Source organism: Lycorma delicatula, chromosome 10, assembly GCF_047948215.1.
Source record: "Lycorma delicatula isolate Av1 chromosome 10, ASM4794821v1, whole genome shotgun sequence".
Lineage (NCBI taxonomy): Eukaryota > Metazoa > Arthropoda > Insecta > Hemiptera > Fulgoridae > Lycorma > Lycorma delicatula.
Genome location: NC_134464.1, coordinates 93301124 through 93324258, shown reverse-complemented (window position 1 = coordinate 93324258; position 23135 = coordinate 93301124). Strand labels below are relative to the sequence as shown.

The 23135-nt window shown below is 31.0% G+C and overlaps 1 protein-coding gene across 1 annotated transcript in view; it reads right to left on the bottom strand.

Moving 5' to 3' along the window:
• Positions 1-23135, bottom strand: part of LOC142331080 (visual system homeobox 1-like) — a 374704-nt gene that overhangs the window by 115741 nt on the left and 235828 nt on the right. The window contains exons 3-4 of the mRNA XM_075376744.1: positions 20918-21014; positions 17396-17519 (exon numbers count right to left, since the gene is read on the bottom strand). Of these exons, the coding sequence (XP_075232859.1) occupies positions 17396-17519; positions 20918-21014 (221 nt within the window). The remainder of the gene's footprint in view (positions 1-17395; positions 17520-20917; positions 21015-23135) is intronic.

Below are 23135 nucleotides of genomic sequence, written 5' to 3'. Positions count from 1 at the left end.
AGCACAATAAAAAAAACTACCGGTATAGTTTATAAGGAAAATCTGAAACTAAAATATCTCAAACATCTCTTTTTATGGCTACATACTAAATCATCCTTTATCATGGCCATATAGATTTAAGCGCTTGGCAATAATTCGTTGTTGGTCCTATATTCTACTACATTTTAATAAACATTTTTATTTACCGTTTTCCACGATTTAATGAAATTCTAAAAACAATATTCTTCATTAAATCATTTTTATTTATAACTAAATAAGTTCGCTATTAAAAAAATATTGCGGCTGAAGCCGCGACAGGAGAACGCTAGAATATATATCATACAAATCAACGTTTTGTGAGCGATTCATAATCAACGCCCAGCAAAAACTACTGAAGATAAATCGATGAAAGTTTGTACGCACGTTTATCTTACGGTGGGACTGCACACTAAGAAATCTTTTTTTGAAATTCCTGCTTTAAATAGTTAAAATGGATTAACAATGAAATTTACTCTCCGTAATAAATGAAAATATCAACTTGAGTTTCGGTGTGTGTAATCATCACGCGATCGATTTTTTGAAATTCCGAAGTTAAAGGTTTAAAATGGGTTATTTGATTTTTTTAAACAGGGGTATTTTTTTTTAATTTCTCGATAACAAATGAAGATATGAACTTGATTTTTTGTTTATGTAATTTTCACGAGTCTAAAAAAATAAGTTTTAGGTGTTTCGAAATTCAACCTTGAAAGAAGTAAACAATTTTTTTTAATTTTTGAAAAATTATTCAAAATTTTTCCGATTTCCGACTCTGCTAAAAGAGATATTCAGTAGATTTTGGGCTTGTAAATACTATCCAGATAAATATCTAAAACCGTTTTCGGGTTTGTTTTGGATGTCGATTTTTTAAGGGGTGCATCGATGAACGGCGTAATGGCTCAACCAAGAGTGCCACTGCCACGATTACGCGATTGGTGGTTACACCTTCCTCCGTTTACGCGAATAAAAAAACATAAAATAAAATAGACCGTGGATGGGCAACACAAGTAAACATAATGCGCGCGTGAAGCCATAAAGGGGATGCTAATATATACATAATTACAACGTGAAAGTAACATTTAAGTCTCCCTGAAACACTTCTATCATTAATTTTTTAAAAAAATTTTCACTTAGTAAGTAATAATAATAACGATAAGATTTATTTTTTATTACACCGATATTACGAAATTCACGTAAATATAATAATCATATTTCTGATAAACAGATACGATATTAATTTACGCCAGTGAGTTATAAAAAATGTACACACATCGACTATTAATATTTTCGTAAAGTAAAAAATACGAATTGCGTGACGTCATGACGTCAAAGAGTAATGGAAGTTTAACGGGAACCGGAAGGTAATTCCTAAAACCGCCATTGCTCATTGCCCCCTCCTCTTCGTTATTACTTGTCTTTTGTTTCCCTTTACCGCTACCATCGAATAATAATCTACTCTCTTCCCACCCCGCTTTTAACAGTCAACAATTCTCCACCCCCTCTCATCATGTCCAATTATGAAATAATATTTAATTTTTCCAACGCCCGCCCTGACGGAGGTGGAGTTTATTCTCATGGTGGGGAGGATTTTTGCTGCGTTAACAAAGGTTTTTTGTTTTTGTTCGTTCGTTTTTACTTCTTAATAAATTTAAGGGCAGTTAGAACAGTAATGTTTTGTTTTTCTTTACGCATCATGATTTTAGCCGGAGATGATAATGATTTTTATTCGTAAATACTGTTCACGTTTCCCTAATGTATATATTTTTTTTACAAATTTTATGTTACGACTTAACCATCGTTAGTCGTTTGATTTAATTTATAAAGCAAATTCTTATTAAAAACAAAAAAACACGATTTCTTTTTTAATACGTATTTCGTTAGCTAGTCCGTTCCTCACTAATTATAAGTAAAAAGTTTACGTGAACACTTAATTTGGAAAATACAGTTTTCCATTTGTCTGCGTGGTTTATTTAATATTTTTTAATAGATTGCTTTTGGATTGAAACGATTTAAGCCAAATAAAATGGTGATTAGTTATAATAATAATTATATAAATAAACAGATATTAATTAACAATTTATAATTTTAATTCCATTTAAAGATTTAAATTAAAATTCAAAGTTATTGCCTTCGTTATTAGTCATATATATATATATATATATATATATATATACATATATGTATGTGTGTACACTAATACGACGTAAGTTAAAAAAAAAAAATCGACCGAAGTACTACGAAGAAAACGTAACTAGCGTATTAGTTGACTAAGATCATTTGGGACAAAAAGAAATTCTGAAAACCAAAATTTAGTATAACAATACCGAGATCAGATCAGATTGTTCGTACGCAGTTGAATGTCTTGCTAAGTGAGCTGAAAGAATTAAAATAAACGTGAGAAAACTCCTTTAATTAAGAAAAATTGGATATAGATGGTAACTCGGGAAAAACGACAAATTTAAAAAGGAAACAGTTATGAGGAGACGTTATGAGGAAAAGGAGAATCTGTTTTTACAGACGCTTGACACTGAATCCGGGAAAACACTGCCAAAACGAATTTTTGACTATTTCAATAAGCGATAGTGATAGCGACTGAATTACGGTGAAAACTGGAACGGAAAAAAGAAGAATAAGTGTAAAATTATTTCCCGTGGTTTACAATAAAATTGAATGCGTAATAAAAAGAAAATTCCATTGTTATTCTCATACTGTACGTTCGGAAAGTCAGTGTCCAGAACGCTTTAGATTTATTTGGTGGATTTTATTTATCGGAATCAATAATTGCCAGAAACGCAATGTTCTTTTGGAACGTATGTTTCTCGTTGAACACGTCTTTCGTGAAGGCCACCGAGTAACCGATTTAGTGAAACACAAATTTTCTGAAAAGTTTCTAAATATTCCTGTTTCTCGCCTAAATGTACTTCGAATTCTTATCGAAAAATTTTGAGCAACAGGCTCTGCTGAAGACCCTGATCGAAGCGGAAGACCGCATAAACTAAACGAACAGAAGCTGTAAGAAAATAACTAGAAACTTTTCCCTTAAAACGTAATGGGCGTTTAAGAACTGAAATCTACGGATCGTACTAAAATCTAAATTATTTTCAGCGGTTTAAAGTTTTATTAACCATAATTCCGTAGGTATCTTCGACAATACGATTTTACAGATGAAACCACGCTTATCCGGGAGGGTGCATCGATTCACAAAATACACGAATGCAATCGACAACTAACCCTCCGTGTACTACACAAACAATTTTTACACGAAGGGAAAATTGGAGTTCGGGTCGATGTGAGAAGAACACGTATTGCGGGTCCAATCGATTTTGAAATAGTGTTGCTATAGGCACACAGCTATCAGTTCAACGACTTTTTTACAGAGTGTCTTCTTTGGTGAACGAATTATTTCGAAGTGTTTGTAGCCTGCATGATCATCCGATCTGACTTCCCCAGATTACTATTTATGTAAGGCAGTAAAAGACGCAGTGTATCGCAACAGACCACGCACGATTGACGAACTAAAAACCGTAATAACGGCATACGTACGAGACATTCCAGTACATCAGTCGATTAAAGTGTTTGAAAACAAATTGAAACGTGTGCAGAGTTGTATTGAAGTTGGAGGTCATTTTTAACGCCTTTTAAAATAAACTATCCCGGTTATTATAATAACCGTTTCAATAGAATAATGAAATATAAATACAAAGTAATAATTAAGAAAGTTTCGTCATTATATTACCATAATTCCAGTACGCAGCGAATTTCCAAACGCACCGTAATTTAGTTTGAAATATTTTAAAAGATTTAATACGAGCTCATTACGAAGTAACAACAACGATATGTACGGTAATCAGTACCGTGTAGAATCTTATTAGATTGCGGTAGCCAGGTATTAGATTGTGATAACCATTAAAATTAGAACTTAAATATATTAAAAATGATCTCCCCATTTCAGACACAAATAACTCATTATCTCGATGCAAATACAGCGTTACACTTACATTACACTCCCGATATAAGAACTTTTCATTCAACGTGCAATGTGCTTTCCTTTAATCACATTTGGCATTTGTAATCTTGATCTTCCTGGTAATATATTTCTAGCAGATCCCGGTTCAACGTAGCTAATAACATTGACATTATGAAAATAAAATGTAATACTATATGAAATTTAAACCACCAAAACACACTAAGTAGATAAGTTAAACTTACCGTATTAATTTGAAGAATACGATTTATGTATTTTGCTATCAAATGTAAAATGTAAATTCAATTTTATTGGGCGGCTAAATGACTAGGCTAAAAATGCCAACGCCGTTTCTTAAAGGCATTTTTAATTCGGGAGAGTAAATCGTAGTATGAAAATTTTGATTATAGCTCTACGGCGAGTCGGTTATAACGTATTTTTATTGAAATTCGAATTCTTTATTAAAGTAACAATTTTGGAGTAATTAATGATCTTTTTTGATAAAAAGTCAGTAAATCTACACAAATTGCTGGACGGATTTCCTCCAGCTTTGTTCTAAAGTGAGTGTCTGTCTGGTGCGCTAATTGAATTTTTACGCTAATTATAAATAAATAAGGCAATCGTTACGAAGATAAGGCGCACTATAATTTAAATTTTTTGCTACCAAAGACGTAAACGGAGTTCATTTCCGAGGTTTATTTTCATATCTCGTTTCTTTCTTCATTTTCTATCGGAAGATATTATCATACGCTACTTAAGGAAGGCAGCAACATCTCCTCCTTTCCTGGAAAATCCGATAAATTTGTATCTCCTGCGAGTCGGAATAAAAGAAAATAAAATTATTTTAATAGCAAAATTTAGCGCTTGCCTTATTTCAAATTAACACGTAAACCAATTTCGAACTTAAGATGAAACAATTCGGTTATGAAATAAAAGATAGGGTAAAACGGAGATAAAAAGCGCCTATTATTTTGTGAAAAAAAAATTATTGGCTTATATTTCACGGTTTATTAATAAATAATATAAAGGCTTATTCGTGTATAGTTGTAATAAGCAAAATGAATTGAAAATATAAATTTTCAATTTTTTCTCTTTTTTAATGAGCATTCTATCCTCTTGATTCCTTTAACTGACTGATTTTGATGAATTCTGTTTTACTTTATAGAAGAACTTCCAGTGATGATCGCGTTATAAGTTTTTCCAACTTAAAATATATATATATACATTTTTTTTGAGATAACTTTATAATCCAAAACTTAACATTTTTTTAACAAAAACCGAGAATTAAAAAAATTATAGAAATTGAAATTTTATAATTGAATTTCTCAAAACACATAATATATTATTTTGATAAAATATCAATTTTTTTTTTAATACACTGGAGATATGTTGTACTATTACTACGGAAACACCTACACTTTTGAGCTTGCGTTCGGTAGTAAAATATTTTGGTCGTTTACCTGTATTACTTTTGTTACTTTATCGAGATTTATTTTATATTCTTCATCTAGTAAACGATTAAGGCAAAGCTGAGGTTTTGAAGTCCTATCCGTAAATATATAAAATTAAAATAAAATAACCGTAAACGATAAATTTTAAAACCTACTCATTTGTTTTTTTGATTTCGATTTTTGTTTTAGTACCAAATTAGCATATATTTCCGATATCTTTCAATAATTATCCGTTTTTAACGGCGATCTTTGTCTTTTTTCTTATCTATAAGCTAATATAAGAATAACCTTATTCGAGTTTATTCAAGATTTAGCTACAAATTTATCTTTTTTAAAATTATTTATAAAACCTTATACTTAATCGACAAGAAGGTATAGTAAAATACAAGTCGTATACTCAGATAAACAATTATTCTATATAATGTTAATTACTTTTCAAAAAAGGATAACGAAAAATAAAATTAAACCGTATAATATTTTCCCTTTTTTAGTTCGACTCTACAAACTAGAATCATCTTAAAAATTATTGTTGACCGTACTTCGGACGACAATCAGTAACATTAGAACCCCCTCCTCCGTTTCCAACTCGCCGTTATTCCCTATCTACTCGGCGGCTGTACGACCACCGCGAACAAGGAAGGGAACAAGGCAAGCGGAACATAGCCGGTAGAGCTGGCTACTTACGTATCACGATGCGCATGTCCGGCGTTATCGAGCGGACTGCTCCGCCCTGTTTAGAAGCTACTAAGCTTTAAGCTCCGCAACGCAAGTTATCCTCAACGATGACGACGACGTCGACGAGGACAATGATGACTGTAACGACGCAGAACTCTTCTCTCTTTACCGCGACATGATTCAATAGTACTTGTTGTTGTGTTACATACTACATATAAATATATATATATATAAACCATCCATGTCTTTACAAGATGTTTCCTTTTCCTTATTTAATAATATTATATCTTCTTTCTAAAAACTACTTTCTGTTACTCATCGTGTCTCTCTCTGTTATTTCAGTACATCGTTTTTTTCTCTTTCCTTTTTCTTCTTCTGCAGCCTATCTTCTAATTCCACACTGCTGCAAGTTTCATCTCTTTCTCGACCCGTCTTATTTCTATTCTGGTCCATTTTATCCGAAACAAAGCGCCTTTCTCTCTCCCACCGTCCCTTTCTATTTTTGTATTCTCAGTTGAATTTAATATTTCTTTATTTTATTATTCTTTTATACAAATATTAAACTTTTCCGTTTTAAAATTATAATTTCCTTTTATATTTATTAGTTTTTTACCGTCTTTTAACTGTAAAATTTTGATTAACTTAAAATATCAATCGATTTGTTTTTATCGTATTATAAACTTAATTTATTTATAAGATGACGCTTTGTTAATATTTTAGGGAATATATTTTATATTGTTTTTTTATTATTTTTCATCGATTTCTATCGCATAATAACGATATCAAGTAATTATTTGTGTTAATCGAACGACTTATATAAATTTATTACGTAGCTTATATTTATATCTTTTCATCAATTTTCCAAGATCGCTTTCACGATCTGTTAATAAAAATTGGATTTTTATTCCACCAACCGCTTTGTGTAATTCTTTTATAGTGAACCTTTTCTCTTCCTGTGTTGTAACAATCACGCGGATCACTTCCATGATTTAAAATAATTCTGTAATCGCTTTTTGAGCTTAATCTCTGGAAAATGTGGACGGCGGCGTGCCAAACTTCCTTAGTACGACCCGATACGCCCGGCTCCACCGGTCAATATTTAGGTCTCCTACTGCTTCTTCCTAGGCTCTTCTTCTTGCTTATTTGAAAGTGGCGCTAAGCTTTCCACGTGCGGTCTTGTGCGGGAGCTCGGTTTCTGCCGCATCCGCCGGTCGGTTCCGTCTTGCTCTTTGCATTTTTCTCCTCGCCGCAAGAGTCGTAACTCGTAATTCCGCAAAACATAATTTTAAGAACGGCTTACCAAAATTCCGATTGAATTTCTCAAGCGCTTTCCGCTATTCTGCCATATTCAGGAGGAATTTATAATTTACCTATATAAAAAATGTAAAATTCACATAAGATTACATACATAACGTTTTGTAACTTTAAAGTCGTAAGTTAAAGTACCTACGTCCGTTTTATAAGAGTATCACAAGTGTTATGAAATCTATAGATTGTGGAATCGGTTTCATAACAACTGTGACACTCTAGTTACGACTTTAACGTTACAAAATGTTATGTATTTAATCTTATAATGTGAATTTTACATTTTTATACAGTTTATTTATAAATTCCTCCTGAAAATGGAAGAATAGCCAAATGAGCTTGAGCAAGCCAAGTGGAATTTTGGTAAGCTGTTCTTGAAAGTATGTATAATATTTAAGTAATTTAATATTGACAGATTTTTAAAATAATGTAACTGAATTGATGAAAATTTGTGTACGTGTTCTTCTTAAGATGTAAGTCCACATTAAGAAAGGAGTTTTTGAAATTCTCAGTTTAAAAAGTTAAAATGTAGTAACAATGAAATATACTATTTGAATCGTGTGAATGTCTAAAGACTAATTTGTAGATTTTTTGAAATCCCGAGTTTACAGGAAGGATTAAAATGGATTATGAATTTTTTTTTTCGAACCTCAGCTATTTTTTTAATTTTTCGGTAACAAATGAAGATAAAAACTTGATTTTTGGTACGTTTAATCGTAATGTTAATCTAAAAGGTAATTTCAAATAATTTTGAAATTTTGAGTTTCAGGGATTAAATGGATTTTGAATCTTTTTGGAAACCCGGCTGTTTTTTTTTTTAATTTCTCGGTAAAAGATGAAAATATCAACTTGAATTTTGTTGTATATAATTTTCATGTAAATATATAAAAAAATTTCTAGATTTTTTTAAATTCGACCTTGAAAGGGGTGAAGAAAGGTTAAAAATAATGAACAGTGCTTGCAAATTTTCCCTGTTTCCGATTATACTGAACGAGATGTAGGGCTTGCGATTATTATTCAGATAAATATCTAAAAACAATTTTCGTTTTTTTTTAAATTTCAAATTTTTAAGGGGTTCGGCTTGGAGGCTCCACCAACACATCCGCTGTTACTGTACGTACGACGCGACTGGTTGCACTTGCCTCCGGTTATTTGACAAAAAAATATGAAATTAATTTAAGAAAAAGAGAAACAAAGTACAGTTACTTCCTACTAGTGTTGTCGGGTAACTATATGAACCAGAGAAAATACATTTTTACCCGTATCAAGTACGGGTAACCGGTTATAACTAACATTTTTAAGAAGGAAGGCTCTTTTCAAACCCATCTGCTTAAATTTCTGAAAGTTAAGGGCTGTACTCAAGAAATTAAATTAATTATTGAAATTATTATTTCAGTATTATTATATATATATATATATATATTATTTAATATATATATCTATATATATATAAAATTTAATTTTTGTTTATTGTCGATATTCTCACAAGCATGAGTTTAATGAAGGCAGAGGGGTCCAAGGGGTATAGTCCTCTGGGCGAATGAAGCGAGCCCTGACCGCGACGGGAAACGCAAGTTACCATATAGCGCGGGTGAAGCTTCGACGGGTCTGCTAGTGTGTGTATATATATATATATATATATATATATAAAATAACATAACAAAAATAATTTAACGTAGATGAAACAATATGTCATGAGTGAATCATAATCAACGCTCAGCAAAAACTACGGAACATAAATTGATGAAAATTTGTATACGCGTTCTTATCACGGTAAAGTGCACACTAAGAAATTGTTTTTTGAAATTTCTAGTTTGAGTTAAAATGAAGTAACAATGAAATTTTATTTATTTTTTTTAAATTTTTCAAATGGAGAAACAATGAAATTTTTTTTTTTTAATTTCTGGGTAACAAATGAAGATTTTGGTATATGTAATCTTCATTTGAATAGCTAAAAACGGATTTCTAGATTTTTGAAATTCATCTTTGAAAGTGGTAAAGAAAGGTAAAAACATCTCGAACGATGATCGCAATGATTTCTCCGTTTCCGACTATACAATAATAGATATTCACTCGATTTGGACTTGCAAATACTCTTTAATAAATAGTTAAAAACCGTTTTCGGGTTTTTTGTATTTAAATTTTTTAAAGGATGCAGACGTTGTTCAGCGCGGCGGCTCAACCAACATAACCGCTATTAGTGAATGTACGACGCGACTGGCACCACCTGTCTCCGGTTACTTGACTAAAAACATAAATTTTAAAAAAATTATCGCGATGGGAAACATAAGTAACCGTATAGCGCTGGCAAAGCCACGATGGAGATGCTAATTTTATTATAAAATAATTTACGGTAGTAACATTTCTCTATAATAAAAATTGTAGGAACTAAGATTTAATATAAAAATATTACGAACTATGTTCTAATTGTAATAAAATCAGTATAATATTGAAAAGTCTACGATGTCAAAATTTAATAAATGTGTAAATTTGTGGAAAAAAATTCAAACGGTAACATTGTTAATCTTAAAAAGTTCAAAGTTTATTACCGTATTCATTATAGAGTAATAAAATCATTCGAAATTTTATAAAAAAAATACTTTTTTTTTTTACTTTTTTATTAAAATCTAAATTAAAAGAATTTTCATTATTCTATTGCAGGAGTTACTCTTAATTATACGTTAAAAATGATCACATATTACTCGATAAAAATTCTCATTAATATGCGCATAAATACTTTTCCTTCATTCCTTTTGTTTATAAATAAATGTATTTTATGATTAGGCATTTTTTTTATTTGTAGAAGGATATAAGCCACATAAATGTTTAGCTTAAAAAAAAATAAAAAACAGATATGGACTGTTAGGAATGTTTGCCCCTTCTTTATTGCGGGTAATTTTTACTTGAAAAAAATTATAAAATAATAATTTTTCTCTTTATTTTTAATCGTTCTTTATAAAAGAATTTAATCTCTTTGTTATTATTATATTTCTAACAATGTACTCTTTATAATTTTAATCGTTTAACAAATTACATTGTCTTATTATTTTAATTACTTAGCTATCATATAAATGAAAAGTAATATAAACTTTTATTTTTTATTTATTATTATTTTTTTTTTTGTTATGTAAAGCGGACATCAACAGCTATTAGTCATTATCCTGTTGGAAATTGGTAGCGTATGGAAAGATGCGTGCTTGACTGGGATTCAAACCCGGGAAGACCACATTCTATCCTACTCAGCCACGGAGGTATATATATATATATATATTTTTTTTTCTTTTATTATTATTAAAAATAAAATATGATGAGCTGATTTGAAAATGTTTATTGTTATTATTATTATTACTAATAATATACAATTAATCAATTAATTTTCTAAAACTCTACGCGAAGCGGAACCGTTTCTACCTTTCATCCGGAGGATTTTATATTCAAATCATACTATAATTTTTCATTCGGTAAAAATACATTTAATTATAAAAATAATTTTTCTCCGGTTATTGGAGGAAAGCGTGATAAAATGATGAAATTTGAGATCCCTTACAAGATTTTTTTTTATGAAAATTAGAGAACCCGTGCTACTCCGCAGAATATGTAAATAAATTAAGTTAATTTATTGTAGATAATTAGACGATATACTTTTTGGTTTATAAGACTTCTTCCAAAAAAAACATTATCAGAGCTTTGACCCGTAGAGGTTTCATCACTTCGCAATTTTAAAAGAGTTTACGCGCGATAGAGATACGTAGAATCTTCCACGGCATAAAACGGTTCAGGTAGTTAGATTCCAACTTAGTTCAGAGTTTGTCCTTGCGCCTTGTTGATGATCGTGCAAAATGCTAACAGAACAGGACATTTTCATCGTTTAAAGAAAAACAGGACGTTTGAAAAAAACGATGCGGTGAATATTTTAAGACCTAACGAATTCGTTATCTTAATTAATTGCTGAGATATAGCGGCTCGAGTGTTTTTTTAATGGCGAGGAAATTTGTGTGTTCCCTCAAAACCTTTTTAGAATTGAGCGATCGAAGACGATGTAGATTCATTTGATGGCGATTAACGCGGTGAGTGTTTTAAGACTAATACGAATTTGTATCTTAATTTACTCGATTTGAATGATATCGAGGTAAGGCTTTGAGTATGAGAAACGATAAAACCGCTTTCGTAATTGAGGGCGCTTAGTCGGTGGATGCTGGTTATCTGTGTTCTAATATAGTGAGTGTTTTATGAACTAACGATTCCTCTAAATAATTACATACCGAGTAATAGGAGAAAAACTCATTTTTTTATTTTGTTAACCAAATTTTTTTTAATGTATAGATTTATTCGTTATTTCAAAAAGTACGAACGCGATGAAAATGTTATATTATATTTCATTCTGTTTCTGATGAGGTGTACAAAATAAGCGATTTTGTAAAAGCGTTTATTCTCAGTTACCTTAATCTCTTGTTGTATGTAATATAATCTTATAATTTAAAGTTGTATGTTTGATGAAATCTAACACGATCGAAAGAATTTTGTCTATCTTTTGTTTGGAATTATACGTATATTTTAAACGTATTGACCTTTTTTTATTCCCCTATTCAGTACAGGTGTTTTTTAATGATAAACCGTTGTATCGCATCAGAATAGGGAGAGTTTTATTAATATGTCATTTTACTTTAACACCCCCGGTTTCCTTCTCTGTTGAACAGAGTAACGTGTCGCTTTATAGGGCCGAGTATTATTTGCATATCAGTGATCTGTATGTGCCGATAAGCAATATTATATTTAGCTTAGTAAAGAAGGCAATATGAAACTACTTCACTCCTCATTTTCAATAATGTAATCGTTACACGGTTTGCTTGTTTTTCTTGAGTGTCTCGTGTCATTTTAAATTTTTGGTCGTAGTATTTAACAACTTTTCTTTTTAATGGCCTTTGTTGGAACGTTCTAATCAATTATTAGGCTGAATAATTAATAAAAGACTATTGTTATGGACCGTCGCTATTACATCTGTTTTTTAAATTAAAATAAAAAAAGAATAAATTATACAGATATTTAAAGAATTACGCATATCTTTTTCGATAGGTTTTATTTTTGTTAAATTCCTATTACTTTCCCGGATTTGATAGCGCTGTAACAAGCTATAGCTCTATAAGAGAAAATACTGTAATCTGTCCAATTTGGGTATATGCGGTTTTTACCGGATCTTGACGTTTTGACACCTAAGGAACCCCAAAAATCGGATGGATATTTTCTGGTTGTTAATGTTCATATGTACTTGTGTAAATACTTTTGGCTTCCAAATCATCTTTATCTCCAGAATTACGGCACCGATTTTGATCAAACTTGGTCACATTACTCCTATATATGGGGCGTTGATACCGTTAAATTTTCAACTTAAAAGGTCAAAGAAGCGAGGCTGTAGAGCAAAATCACCATCAGTATCTCGAGATTTCGCCTAATGAAGGTCGCATTTTTCTTTAGCGCATTTGTTAACGATTAAAAAATTGCAATATTTGTAAAAAGGTTTTGAAAAATTGCATCCTCATCCTAAAAAATGCTGCTGTAGTCGTCTGCTATGCTGTGACGTTACAGGTGAGCGGTAGAATTAACCCGGCGGCAGTGGTGTGTAGGGTTTTATACACCCCACTCCATTTTCCTTCTATTATTAATTTTATACGCGTTACGCTTTAGGGTCACGGCTCAGTGTACCTTCGTCTAATTTCTGCCAGAGTGTGTTAATTTGTGTCCAGTTGTTGTCGGACATCTGTATGAGCGGTTGAAGTCATCTGGGGGTGTGTTACAGCCCAACACACCAGTCACGTTATAGAATTAATGAAAGTAAGTAAAGTTATAGTTTCGTACCGCGTAAGATTTTTAAATAAAATAAATAGTTAAGAATTATTTTTTCTTTTACTTTTAATTTTTTGTACCGTTTTGTATCGGTTTAGTAACGAATTATTACACGTATCAAACTGTCCTATTGTTTTTACTTTTTCAAACCTAATTTTTTATATAATTTTGTTCGGTTTTTTTTAAACATTTACAGATGGATCTGTTTGAAGCTAAACAAGAGAGATTAAGGTAACTTGTCGACGAGATATTTAATAAAGAACCTGTGGATTCAGATCGCAAGGATGTACCTGATTTATTACTAGAAACCGACAATGACGGTTCTTCTGCACAGGAATCAAAAGATTCTGTCCGTGAAACTAATAAGATTTTTCAGAAGACATTTCTAAAGGATTTAGCGTACTAGTTAATAAAAATTCAGACACACGAACGACAAAATGTAAATCTTCCACGGCAATTGAAAACCGCTGTCAAGCGTTTTGCGTCACCTACCTCGTCGTCAGCAAGTCAGCCGTCCTCAAAACCGCAAAGAAACAACGTAGATGCGTGAAATACGCAAGGAAAATGGATCGGAAAAGCAAAATAACATGCTGCAAATGAGATGCCCACCGCTGCATAATGTGTAATAAAAGTGCAGGAAAAACAATGTTAGAGGGCAGAGAGCACGATTTGGTTAATTAAGTAAACAGTTAATTTCTCGAACGTGGTACCGCTGATATGTTAAATAAATAATATTAACGTTGGTAAGGTGGATTTCATTAATCGTTAATATTATTTAAAATAATAGGGTTTTTAATTTATATAAAAAAATTTTCTTAAGAAGTTATTTACATCTTTAATTTTAATCGACGTATATCAATATTAACAAATACATATTGTTTTTATTTAAATAACTCGTTTCAATATTATACGTTTGACGGATATAAAATCAATAGACTGTACCAAATCGTTTAAGTTTTAAATTTTAACTTATAACAGATTTAAAAAATAAATGAACGATCAAAATTTTGCGTAAACGTTTATTTACTAATTTATTTATCCTATAAATATATTAACTGGATTGAAGAGTATAAATAAAACATTTTTGGTGTGTGGGATTTGAGGCACTCCACCCGCCGGGTTAAATAAATGAATAATATTTAAAGTGTAAAAAGTAACTCTATCTGGATGGGTGTCGCCCGGTCGACTCGGTACCTGATGCGTTAAAACTCGCGGCTGCACCAGTCTCCCAATTGTACAAGCGAAGTTTATTTTATTTAACTTGTGAAATTACATTAGTTAGTACCGATTGTCGCTGCTAGTACCGCCATACCCGCCCGAATTAAATACGGTACGCGCGCGTTTTAGTTAGAATCGTTTAAATATACGAAAAAATATTATGTTTAAATAAAACGATAAATATTTTTAATTATGTTTGCGTGTAAGCCGTACATCAGAAACAACCATAGTAGTAGGACTTTAACCGTACAACTGTGTTGACAGCTTTCTCTTTCTTTTTTTTTAATTTGTTGGCAGTTTACGAAATTTTATTGGATTTACTTTCTGAACATTACAATTTATAATTTTAGTTTAATTTATAAAGAAATAATATTAAAAATATTTTCGTATCGTTAAGTGAATTTTCTCAGCTTACTTTTCGTATATTTAAACGATTTGGAATGCAAAACGTTAATCTAACTTCATCGACCGCGTAGAAAGCGATTATCAAACGCATAATATTTATACAATCGCTATTTTTGAGACAAAGCGGATAAAATTTTCGGTATAACGAAAGGTTTTTATTCGACTCAAAGAATCGTGACTATTCCTTTATTATTTTTTTGTTTTTCTCCCTTTCAAATTACTGCGGAAATTATAGTTATTTTTCCTAATTAAATCTATTACATCTGATAATTCGAAATATTTATCTTAATTATGCACACCGAATTTTTTTTTGCAGTTAAAGTTTTATAGTTTTCTTTTTCGGGTGAAGTCAATATCCCGTTTTAAACCGATGAACATAAAGCAAGATAGTTCGGTTGAAAATACTTTTACGGAAATCATATTTTATAAATTCGATCCATTTAGCCAACTTAGTATGTTTACTGGCAAATTTTGTGCCGTGCTCGTGATTTTTACGTTATGATAATAATGAATATTACTATATTTCAATGGAAAATGATCTAATAACTACATTAAAAGGTCTCATATGACAAATTTCTTACTCATCCTATAATATTTTACGTTCATGTATCTGTTTCTGTTTTCAGTAATAATAATAATTTGTTGATTTGTTTTGTTTGTGCAACAGAACAGTTACACAAAACCTTTGTATGTTGCACAATATTACATAAAACCACATAAGAATAGCCGCAAGTCAACAACCCACATATAAATTAAAAATACAATATTCAAAATACAATAATAATAACAAATTTATAATCAAATACAAAAAAATAATAATTATAACTTTAAATACGGTAGCTATGGAGTGATAATAAAAACACATAGATGAAAACATACAAAATCAAAAACACAATATTACTAATACATTCCAAATAAAACAAGTTATAAGCAATAATCCTTAAAAAACAACAATAATAATAATAATAATGATAATGATAATAATAATCACCTATCAGTTTTGGCTGAATTCCTAACGAAGTAGGAATTTCAGCGAACGAACTAACTGTTGTAACCGCTAAAAAAGCTTTATACTTTGTTGACCTGAAAAGTATGTTAGCCACTCGATTATACAAACTTTATAGAATATCAGTTGAAAACTGGATGGCAAGGTACTTAATAACTAGCGAATCGTTAAACGTATCTTATAGACGGTGAATTTCATTAGCGTTAAACATTTATTATGATGAAATTGTCCTTTATCTTTTACGATTGAAATACATTAAGGTCGCTTGAATATTTCTTTATCGTTTGACGATTCTCTTGATAAATGGTTTGCAATATTTTTCTTGATATTTTTTAATTTACGAGGGATGCATGATGGCTCAAATTTAGACTACTGCGAAATATTGTCGATGTAATTGATAATTACGATCGATTGATATATCGATTAAGTAATTGATTTACAAAATATACGAGCTTTTTAAATTTTAAAACCTGTAGGCTAAGTTTAAAATTCGAATTAAATATTATTTTTACACGATCGCCCAAAAAGAAGTGTAATGTTATCTAGGGCGTATATATGAATGTATGTATTTTTGTTTCGCCGTAGCAGCTCAACTGTTGAACCGAGTTAGATGTACGATCCTGTACTGGAATCTTTACGTTACCGGGAGTGTCATGTATAATTTGTATATTTGTATACTATATATGTTAAAATAAATTTAAAAAATTAGAAAAAAAGTATATCGTAAACAAATACTATTATACAAAAATTGTCACCCGCAGGTTCTTTAATTACCGTATATTAATAATTATCCTACGTTAAAGAGCAATGTTTTTCAGAAATGCCTTTTTTGGCAGTCATTTTTTTAATTTTTTAATATTTATCTCTTTTTTCTTGATTCAGCCGGAAGCTCTTTACATTTTCGCCTGAATCATTTCAGTTTTTCTAACTTATTTTCTTTTTAATGTATTTTTTTAGTTTATTACGCTACATAAAGTTGTAATTTGTTAAATGATTTTTTCGTTTGTTTTTTTTAATAGCAATTTTTCATCGGACCTTTTATAATACCTTATTTTTTATTTATTTTCTATCGTTGTGTTGATAACAAATTTTCTTTAGTTTATATAGATTTCTCTTTGCCGTTTCGGTAAAAATAATGTATTCATAATTTAGATTCTGCACATTTGTGTTATTGCGAGAAAAATCAATTTCGCCTTCTTTAATCGAAATTTTATTTAAATTCATGTTTTGCGTTTTCTTTCGCGTATTGAAAGACCTATAATGCGATAAGTAATTTGAAGGATAGAATTAATGCGTTATGGACAAACTTAGATCGCTTAACGTTCGAAGTAGTTTGAAGAAGAGTTTGGAATCCAATCGAGTTAGATATCGAACATTATTTATACGTATATTTATTTGCTGGAGCTAGCGAAGCGAAACCGTGTGCAAAATAACATTAAGTTGTTCGAATTAAATGTACGTAAATAGATCGATAATTATTTTATATTTCAATAATAATATTTGTAAAAATAGTACCTGTATCCTATCTTCCGGTAGGTCAGTCTTTAGCGATAACATTTCTCTAGCGTATACATCAGGATAATGAGCTTCTTTAAACGCCTTCTCCAGTTCTTCCAGTTGATAACTTGTAAATATCGTCCTGGAATAGAAAAAACATTATTTAAATATTTTATTTCCCCGGTTAACTTGCAAGCAGGATATTTGAGTTTTCTTATCGGACTACGAAAAAGAAACCGACGTATATAATTTTTTTCATTTTTTTACGCCTTGTTTTTACGTAACGGCCGGACCGACTTTCATGAAATATATATCGAACAAGTTCTATTAACGACTTTAACTGCAACCGGGAAAATATAGTTTCATTTCGACGAATAATTTATTAAAAAGATATTTACGGGGACACCTTATCACGTCTGGGGTACATATACATATATATTAACATAATTTTCACGAAGTAACGGAACTTATTCGTCTTTAATCCGGGATCTTTTAACCGAGCATCGAAATTCACTAACGAAAATTTTATTTTTTCAGTTCGATTTTTAAGCCGAAAAAACCAGAAAATATTATTATATTTTATAAAAGTAAATTATTAAATATTTTACGAATATCGATTTAATACGATGAAATACGAGGTGCGACAATAAAGTAATGAGACTGATTTTTCTTTGCAAGATGTGGCAACCCTGCAGCTTGCGTAGGCACACCATCTTTGACCTTGTTCTATAAGCTACTTCTAGTCCAAGGGGCACATTGATGCAACTGCTCAGTCGTGAGTTGTGCTGTAATAAGTGAACACGTGTTTGTGTCTCTCGTCACAAAAATGAAACCGCAAAATATTGCGCAACGGTATGCCATTTCTTTTTGCGTTAAATCGGGTGAAAACGCGACAACTTTCGGTAAGCTTCAGAAGGCTTTTGGAGAGGAGGTTATGTCAAGACCTCAAGTTTTTCGGTGGCATAACATTTTTAGTGAGGGCAGAACGATGTTGAAGATGAAGACCGCAGTGGACGACCGTCAACCTCACGGACAGATGTCAACTTGACCAGGGTGCGTGAAATCGTACGATCTGATCGAAGATTATCCGTGAAAATGATCGCAGAAGAACTCAACATCGATCGAGAACGTTCAACATCAACATCGTTCGTCTAATATTAACCGAAGATCTTGGTACGAGAAAGATTTGTGCAAAAATGGTCCCAAAATCTCACACAACAACGAGAAACACGGAAAAATGTGACAGCCGATCTGTTAGAGAAAACGGAAATCAATCCAGATTTGTTGAGCCGTGTTATCACTGGTGATAAAGGTTGGTTTTTTCAATACGATCCAGAGACAAAACGCCAAAGTTCGCGACGGTGCTCAAAGGGATCACCCAGACCAAAAAAAGCTCGCATGTCAAAATCAAAAGTGAAATGCACGCTTGTGTGCTTCTTCGATTCCAAGGGAATTGTTCATAAAGAGCGGGTGCCTCCTGGACAAACAGTTAACCGATATTTCAACAAAGAAATTTTAGAAAGACTTCGTAAACGAGTTCTTCGTGTCCGTGCTACATTGCTGATAATTGGATTCTGCATCACGATAATGCGCCATCCCATACTGCTCTGTCAGTACAGCAAATTTTAATCTCAAAACAAATTTCAGTACTACCACAGCCACCTTATTCACCAGATATCGCTCCGTGCGACTTTTTTTTATTTCCAAGAGTCAAAATGGCGGTCAAGGGACACCATTTTCAAACAACACAAAATGTTCAAAAAGCTGTGACGAGGGTCTTGGAGGATATTACAGAAGATGAGTTCCAGAAATGTTACCGTCAATGACAGAAGCGCTGGAATAAGTGTGTGCAATCAGAGGGGAACAACACTAAACATGACTAAAACGGTAAGCAACATTTTTTTCACATCAGTCTCATTACTTTATTGTCACAACTCGTATACTTAACGAATTATATTGAATTTCATAAATAAGACTATTTCTGATTTTGTTTGGCAGCGCTAAAAAATGTTAAAACTTTAATAGTATTATTTAATAGTTACGAAGCTCCTGCATAAATTAACGGGTAATTAATCAGGTGTTCAAAAACAATATGATTTTCTGCTTGCACAATTTTATCTTCTTGCAAAATAAAAATAATCCATTTTTTATACTGTTACTTCACTTTCCAGGATTTTGGTTTGATTCCGATGAAAGGGTACGGTTACTCTTAAATGGATTTAATAACAATTTTTAAACAGGATATTGTTTTAAATTAACAACATCCTGTTTAAAAAATTACTGCAGAAAATAAGTACAGCGCAACCAAGTTAACTTTACATATCCCGGTCAGGCATGGCGTTTTCACACGCTAAATAATTGTCGTTCATCTCATCCTCTGAAGAAATACCTAATGGTCGTCCTGGAGGTTAAACAAATAAAAAGTTAACTTTACACGCGGAAAAAATGTGAACTATAGACTTCCAGTTTAAAACGGTCATATGGTTGTATCTATACAACTGTTCGTGTATTATATACAAAGCGTTGTAATTTTTTCTTAAATTTTATTAATAATATTCAGTATTCAAAACGGGGATCAATATTTTTGGATTTTATTATTATGGAATTTTCAGTCGTTAAATTGATTCGATCTTTTTTTATTTTATTACGTTCATTATCGTTGTAGTACTTTGCAGTCGTTAAAATCGTAAAAAAGAACAAGTTCACAAATATTAAAAACCGTAAATCCATTCTTACCGAACGTAAAAATATTATTAGTAATCTTATTAAATACTTGATTTAGAGATAAAAAAACAAAAAAAAAACTGATTATTCATCTACTTTTATATCATGCTGTTGCTTTTCATTTTTCCGCGTGTTAAGTTGGTTGCGCTTTAGATCGCTTTGGATTGCAGCGCTGTGCCGATCAAATAAAAATGTAATGTTCGTTTAGTCATTCAATAACACTTCGAAAATGCAGTTAGGCTTACGTGTTATTACGAATTGATTAAAATCTTGAAGGAAAAAAGATTATTGTCATCGGTACGGATTAAAAAATACAATATTAAATTACAATATCGTTTATTATAATAAAATAAATTATAATTATTATAAAATCATACTATTAGTTCAAGTTAATAATTTATTACGTAATTATAATTTCTACAGTATATTTTAGATTACTTGCGTAAGACGTATTAATTAGATTATTTTTTCTTTTAAATGTATGAAGTATAGTTCTTTTGGTTCATAAATACTAGTAGATCTATTTCACCTATTTAAATACAGAACTTTTTCCGTTTACGTAAAAAAACCGTAGATTTCTGTTTTAATTAGTTATACAATTTTTGGTACTAATTATTTAAAGTGTAATATTACACAAATAAAAATTAGAAATAATGTATGAAATCATATGTATAATCGCGTATACAAATAATAATAATAATAATAATAAATAAATATATATATATATATATATATTTATTTATTATATAAATAAATATTTATTTATATATATATATATAAAATAATTTTAAAAAAAGTATATAAAAATAGCGCTACCTGTGTCGTCTCTTCTTTTTCTTTTTGCTACTGCCGAACGTTCCGATTGCTTCTGAGCTGAAATCTTTACCGCTATCTTGATGCAAATGACCTAAACCTGAAAAATAGAAATAAAAATATAATTTTAAATATAACCTTGAATAGACTAAAGAAAACTAATAAATCGACATTTTTTTGTTAAAATTATTTCGTAAATTTATTTTTGCATTAATTTAATTTTTATTTTGCTTCTTTAGAAGAATTAATGTCGATAACTTTTCTAATAATTCATCGAAAAACTAATTATAATATTCCTTCTAGTTACGTAAATTTATTAATTTACAAAAAAATATTTAATTTTATTTGAAATATAGATAAGTAAAAATTATTCGATTTCCCCTTAGTACTGAAATATAATTTTATATATAATATATAATTTATACGTAATATAATTTTAACGCATATATATATGTATCGGGTGATTCACGAAGAACGTAAAAGACTATTAGGACGTGTTCTATTGGTGAAAATAACTCATATAAACATCGATTCGATAACGCTTCGTTAGCGAGTGTCGGTTGGCTAAAGATTTCATTCTATCTCTACGCTTTCGGTAAAATTAAGCAGGAATGTAATTGTTGAAATCAAAATTAAGGGTAAGATTTAAAGATTTTATATAAAATCTGTCCTGAGAAATTGCAAAAAGTAGACTGCACTATTGGTTGTTTTCGAGAAATCTGTAGTAAAATACTACAGGTTGGAGTCAAAAACATAGTATTTAATGTTTAGCGTAAAGTAACTTTGATAAACGGGTAATAAACGCGTAAAAATTATAGGAAATTTTATCGTTAGTAAAAAAGTATGAATAAAGTGAACAGAAGATTTGGTTTCATACAAACGTTAGAATTTTACCCTGAATATATATAATTGTTGGGAAAAATGGAGTTATTTATTCTTTCAACCACTATTCTTAGATCTTTATGTTATTGAATTTTTCATTTATTTTAGAAACCTCGTATTACGTTCGGTCAACCGATGTTTTCAGTTTGAAACGTACATCGTCGTGCGATAAAGCGGTTAAAAATGAGTTCAATTTTCGCATTACGTCATCCATCGACCGATGCGTTATAATATGTCAGCTGCATTTTCTATATTACAGGTTCAACATAAATTAACTACAACTAAAACCAAACAAATAAATAATAAAAAATAAATAAACGAAACGGATGTATAAACCGGTGCGATAATTCTGTTTGCGATGTCCTTTTGTATTGTACTACATAATATACACGCGCACTATACTAGTAAAATGTTAACGTAAGTTTTGGAAGGACATTTTTACGGGGGTTTTTGTTGCGTATCATTACCGATATATAAATCGAAAGGTAAACGTATGTCCGTGTACGAGTATACCCGGAAACGTTAAAAGAGAGATGAAGTAATAGCAAGTAGCGGGTGAGGTCGAGGTAAACTTCATTTGCATGCGCTGGACGGATAGCTACTGCTTTTACGAGGCCTTCCTGACCGTACAGAAGGTAAATTTTTAAAGCGGTGGCGGCATCGGTAGCGGGTATAGCGGTGGCGACGACAGGAGGCGTCGTTGAGGCGCGTCTAACAGTGCGGAAACTGCGTCGCGACGGATTCCCTGCCCGGCCCTGCGCTTAGGGCATACATCCCTCCGCTAAACCCTCTCGTAACTTTTCTGTCGTACTATCTCTCGTTCGTTCTGTCGTACGGTGAAGTAGCTACTACAGACTGCTCGCTCAATTTATCTTACTTAGTTATTCTTGTATTAACCTACAACCGATTTAATTTGTATTATACTTTTATTTACGTTTCTTTTTTAGTCGTATGATAAACGAGTTTAAGAAAAGTTATTTTCTTTTTCTTATCGTGATCGTTTTAATCGCATCTTTTTTTTATCTTTATTCCTTTTTTATAAGCGCGTTTTCTTTTAAAATAAATTTATTTTATGTCTTTTTTCTATGTAGTTGAAAGTTTTATACCCAGAATAAAGAACATTAATAAGTCTATTAAGTTAATACTACTAAATATTCTGGAAAACAGAAAAAAAGGTAATTACTAGTAGTTTATAGTGTTCCCGTCGATAACAAATTGAAAAACCATTATCAAAAAAACGTAAAATCAAAAACCGATTAAGTTCAAGAACATGAAGAGGGATCAAGAAAGGAAAACGTAGAATATAGTAATAGAAAATGTTCAGAAGGGAGAAAGAAAC